Raw genomic sequence first — 5,934 nt, 5'->3', positions numbered from 1 at the left:
AAACTTTAAAAATATGAAAAAGTCGCAAAATGTTCGTTTCCAATCCGATTTTTTCCCATTCAGGATTCAGATTCGTGGATTAGTAAATCAGCCCCATAGTATCCCTTCACTTTATCCACACCAATTCCAGGGCTGGTTACATGCCCGTATTACATAATATAGTGAGTAAAGTACCCCCTGTAATAAGTCACTGGGGAGTTCCATGACCACATAAAGGTACAAGGCTTTTATACAGGACATGGAACTCCGAGATGACTTCTAATATCCTCATAATTTACACTTTATTTATTATTATATACAAGTTTCAGTGAGTCATGTGGCAGAAATGACATCACAAAGCTCCGATTATAACTGATGACATCACTAAGCACCGTTTATAACTGATGACATCACTAAGCACCATTAATAAGGATATAATTTACAGTTTGGTCCCATAGAGAAAGGCTAAAGTGCTAAAATGAGTTTATTAGTAGAAGAAAATAAAGTGCTACATAAATAAATACATTTAGGAGGCCGGGGCTCATATTGGCGTTTCCGGTATTTGCATCAGTGCAGTTAATAGAACTCTTTAGCGTGATCCCTTCGTACTTCTCGGTCCATTCGCCAAACCTGCAGAGAGACTCAGTGCCGCAGCCCCGGAATGTTCTTATTGCAGTTACCCCAATGCCTGTTGAGGAGAAAGCAAATATCATTCTAAGATATGTCCCAATATACATTCATTGCACAATTCAATGGTTATGTCCAAATATATTTGCTATTGAAGGCAGTATTTGTTCTCTGGTTCTGACTCTTGAAACAATGTAGCAGCAGTAAAGTGTGCCTGAGTCTGAGCTTTCAGAAGGAGCCAGCGCTACACATTAGAACTGCTTTCAGCTAGCCTATTGTTTCTCCTACTCCCATGTAACTGGAGGAGTCCCAAGCCGGACTTGGATTTCTTACTATTGAGTGCTATTCTGATACCTACTGGGAGCTGCTATCTTGCTCCCTTCCCATTGTTCTGCTGATCGGCTGCTGGGGGTGAGGGGGGCTATCACTCCAACTTGCAGCGCAGCAGTAAAGTGTGACTGAAGTTTATCAGAGCACAGGTCACATGGCTGTGACACCCTGGGAAATGGGAAATAACCCCCTGTATTTACCCATGTTGTGTAGTAAAAAGCACCGAGTGAGCAAAAATCACATTCAGGGTATTGAGGCAAAAGCAATGCAAAAAGTTCAGCATTTGGGTTTTTGGGTAAAATAAGAAATGCAGTTACCTTCATAAGTCTGGATTAGATTATAGCATTTGTTCTCCTCTCCGACACATTCAATGTCCCCCTTGGCAAGGCAATCAAAGCTGGGATACACACAGGTTGGGCAGCTCAGCCCGTTTGTTTCACTCTCGTCCTTAACCCCCAGCCCTTTAAAGGACAAACAAACATTCAATAAGTGAACATCCTTTTTGAAATCTTTAAAAATCTGCCCTTCCTGTTAAAATGTTAATAGTAAGGCTTTAACATCCCCCTAATCAGTTCCTTTCCCCCTCATTCTGCCCCCTCCCTCAGGAATTTACTTTGGCTGCTGGCTACTGGGCATGCTCAGTTCTTCTTTGCTCAGATGACAAAACACACCCTCCAGTCTAGCAGCCAATGAAAAGATGGCACTGCTGGTTTCCATACAAACTATGCTGTGCTGGAGAAACATGTTTTTCTCCTAACCTCCTGTCCTGAGCTCAGTTTAACCATTACAGTGCTCAATCCAAGCAGGACTTTTTTACCAAAGTAAGTTCTGCCCGTGTAAGCCTGTATACACAGGGTAATAATAAACACAATACGTACACGCGGGTTCCCGGCTCTGTATACACGGGGTAATAATAAACACAATATGTACGCGTGGGTTCCCGGCTCTGTATACACGGGGTAATAATAAACACAATACGTACGCGTGGGTTCCCGGCTCTGTATACACAGGGTAATAATAAACACAATACGTACACGTGGGTTCCCGGCTCTGTATACACGGGGTAATAATAAACACAATACGTACGCGTGGGTTCCCGGCTCTGTATACACAGGGTAATAATAAACACAATACGTACACGTGGGTTCCCGGCTCTGTATACACGGGGTAATAATAAACACAATACGTACGCGTGGGTTCCCGGTTCTGTATACACAGGGTAATAATAAACACAATACGTACGCGTGGGTTCCCGGCTCTGTATACACAGGGTAATAATAAACACAATACGTACGCGTGGGTTCCCGGCTCTGTATACACAGGGTAACAATAAACACAATACGTACGCGCGGGTTCCCGGCTCTGTATACACAGGGTAACAATAAACACAATACGTACGCGCGGGTTCCCGGCTCTGTATACACAGGGTAATAATAAACACAATACGTACGCGCGGGTTCCCGGCTCTGTATACACAGGGTAATAATAAACACAATACGTACGCGCGGGTTCCCGGCTCTGTATACACAGGGTAATAATAAACACAATACGCACGCGCGGGATCCCGGCTCTGTATACACAGGGTAATAATAAATACAATACGTACATGTGGGTTCCCGGCTCTGTATACACAGGGTAATAATAAATACAATACGTACACGTGGGTTCCCGGCTCTGTATACACAGGGTAATAATAAACACAATACGCATGCGCGGGTTCCCGGCTCTGTATACACAGGGTAATAATAAACACAATACGTACACGTGGGTTCCCGGCTCTGTATACACGGGGTAATAATAAACACAATACGTACACGTGGGTTCCCAGCTCTGTATACACAGGGTAATAATAAACACAATACGCACGCGCGGGTTCCCGGCTCTGTATACACAGGGTAATAATAAACACAATACGTACACGCGGGTTCCCGGCTCTGTATACACAGGGTAATAATAAACACAATACGCACGCGCGGGTTCCCGGCTCTGTATACACAGGGTAATAATAAACACAATACGTACACGCGGGTTCCCGGCTCTGTATACACAGGGTAATAATAAATACAATACGTACACGCGGGTTCCCGGCTCTGTATACACAGGGTAATAATAAACACAATACGTACGCGTGGGTTCCCGGTTCTGTATACACAGGGTAACAATAAACACAATACGTACGCGCGGGTTCCCGGCTCTGTATACACAGGGTAATAATAAACACAATACGTACGCGTGGGTTCCCGGCTCTGTATACACAGGGTAATAATAAACACAATACGTACACGCAGGTTCCCGGCTCTGTATACACAGGGTAATATTAAACACAATACGTACACGTGGGTTCCCGGCTCTGTATACACAGGGTAATAATAAACACAATACGTACACGCGGGTTCCCGGCTCTGTATACACAGGGTAATAATAAACACAATACGTACACGCAGGTTCCCGGCTCTGTATACACAGGGTAATAATAAACACAATACGTACATGTGGGTTCCCGGCTCTGTATACACAGGGTAATAATAAACACAATACGTACGTGTGGGTTCCCGGCTCTGTATACACAGGGTAATAATAAACACAATACGTACGCGAGGGTTCCCGGCTCTGTATACACAGGGTAATAATAAACACAATACGTACACGCGGGTTCCCGGCTCTGTATACACAGGGTAATAATAAACACAATACGTACGCGTGGGTTCCCGGCTCTGTATACACAGGGTAATAATAAACACAATACGTACGCGAGGGTTCCCGGCTCTGTATACACAGGGTAATAATAAACACAATACGTACGCGCGGGTTCCCGGCTCTGTATACACAGGGTAATAATAAACACAATACGTACGCGTGGGTTCCCGGCTCTGTATACACGGGGTAATAATAAACACAATACGTACACGTGGGTTCCCGGCTCTGTATACACAGGGTAATAATAAACACAATACGTACGCGTGGGTTCCCGGCTCTGTATACACGGGGTAATAATAAACACAATACGTACACGTGGGTTCAGGGGGGGTACAATTATCCGTGGTACAACAGTTGATTTGCTGCCGGCTCCTGTAATTCGTGTGGCTATAGTGGAACGATTGTTGGCATTTGTCTAGATAACAGCAGTTTCTTCTCACACTGTAAAATCTCAGCCCGTCTATAAAAAATGAATATAAAAAAAATTGCATTTCTGTTATAGGCCCATATCCGTAGCCATTACACTGGCCAGAGAGTAACATGCTAAGGAAACACATGGATGAAATACCCCCCCCCCGTACCTTTACGGGTCACTTCTATTAATGAGGTGCCGCAGAAATTTCCAGCGGGACACCGTATGCTTCCGCCGTCGCACGTCTGAGAGCCGTACTCCATGCAGGCAACGCAGGAAAGGCAGCGAACTGCAACATAAAGATATGAAATAATATTTAGTAAAAGTTTCATTATACAGGTATGGGACCTGTTATCCAGAATGCTTGGGACCTGGGGTTTTTTGGATAAGGGGTCTTTCCGTAATTAACTTAAGCCTTTTAAAAATCATTTAAATATTGAATAAACCCAATAGTGCTGTTCTGCCCCAATAAGGGGTAATTATATCTTAGTTGGGATCAAGTACAGGTACTGTTTTATTATTACAGAGAAAAGGGAATCATTTAACCATTAAATAAACCCAATAGGGCTGTTCTGCCCCCAATAAGGGGTAATTATATCTTAGTTGGGATCAAGTACAGGTACTGTTTTATTATTACAGAGAAAAGGGAATCATTTAACCATTAAATAAACCCAATAGGGCTGTTCTGCCCCAATAAGGGGTAATTATATCTTAGTTGGGATCAAGTACAGGTACTGTTTTATTATTACAGAGAAAAGGGAATCATTTAACCATGAAATAAACCCAATAGGGCTGTTCTGCCCCCAATAAGGGGTAATTATATCTTAGTTGGGATCAAGTACAGGTACTGTTTTATTATTACAGAGAAAAGGGAATCATTTAACCATGAAATAAACCCAATAGGGCTATTCTGCCCCCAATAAGGGGTAATTATATCTTAGTTGGGATCAAGTACAGGTACTGTTTTATTATTACAGAGAAAAGGGAATCATTTAACCATGAAATAAACCCAATAGGGCTGTTCTGCCCCCAATAAGGGGTAATTATATCTTAGTTGGGATCAAGTACAGGTACTGTTTTATTATTACAGAGAAAAGGGAATCATTTAACCATGAAATAAACCCAATAGGGCTGTTCTGCCCCAATAAGGGGTAATTATATCTTAGTTGGGATCAAGTACAGGTACTGTTTTATTATTACAGAGAAAAGGGAATCATTTAACCATTAAATAAACCCAATAGGGCTGTTCTGCCCCCAATAAGGGGTAATTATATCTTAGTTGGGATCAAGTACAGGTACTGTTTTATTATTACAGAGAAAAGGGAATCATTTAACCATGAAATAAACCCAATAGGGCTGTTCTGCCCCCAATAAGGGGTAATTATATCTTAGTTGGGATCAAGTACAGGTACTGTTTTATTATTACAGAGAAAAGGGAATCATTTAACCATGAAATAAACCCAATAGGGCTGTTCTGCCCCAATAAGGGGTAATTATATCTTAGTTGGGATCAAGTACAGGTACTGTTTTATTATTACAGAGAAAAGGGAATCATTTAACCATTAAATAAACCCAATAGGGCTGTTCTGCCCCCAATAAGGGGTAATTATATCTTAGTTGGGATCAAGTACAGGTACTGTTTTATTATTACAGAGAAAAGGGAATCATTTAACCATTAAATAAACCCAATAGGGCTGTTCTGCCCCCAATAAGGGGTAATTATATCTTAGTTGGGATCAAGTACAGGTACTGTTTTATTATTACAGAGAAAAGGGAATCATTTAACCATTAAATAAACCCAATAGGGCTGTTCTGCCCCAATAAGGGGTAATTATATCTTAGTTGGGATCAAGTACAGGTACTGTTTTATTATTACAGAGAAAAGGGAA

General features: G+C 42.0%; 1 protein-coding gene across 1 annotated transcript; it reads right to left on the bottom strand.

Moving 5' to 3' along the window:
* Positions 1-445: 445 nt before the first annotated feature.
* LOC116412325 (phospholipase A2 inhibitor subunit gamma B-like) lies at positions 446-4,331 on the bottom strand. Its single transcript, XM_031906435.1, has 4 exons — positions 4,215-4,331; positions 3,947-4,093; positions 1,254-1,397; positions 446-667 (listed from the first exon to the last, which is right to left on the bottom strand). The coding sequence occupies exons 1-4, from the start codon at positions 4,306-4,308 to the stop codon at positions 453-455; spliced, it is 600 nt and encodes a 199-aa protein (XP_031762295.1). The 5' UTR covers positions 4,309-4,331; the 3' UTR covers positions 446-452.
* Positions 4,332-5,934: the final 1,603 nt, after the last annotated feature.

This window comes from Xenopus tropicalis, chromosome 7, assembly GCF_000004195.4.
Source record: "Xenopus tropicalis strain Nigerian chromosome 7, UCB_Xtro_10.0, whole genome shotgun sequence".
NCBI classification, from domain to species: Eukaryota; Metazoa; Chordata; class Amphibia; order Anura; family Pipidae; genus Xenopus; species Xenopus tropicalis.
The sequence above is the reverse complement of the archived record's forward strand: the minus strand, read 5'-3'. Positions and strand labels throughout refer to the sequence as shown.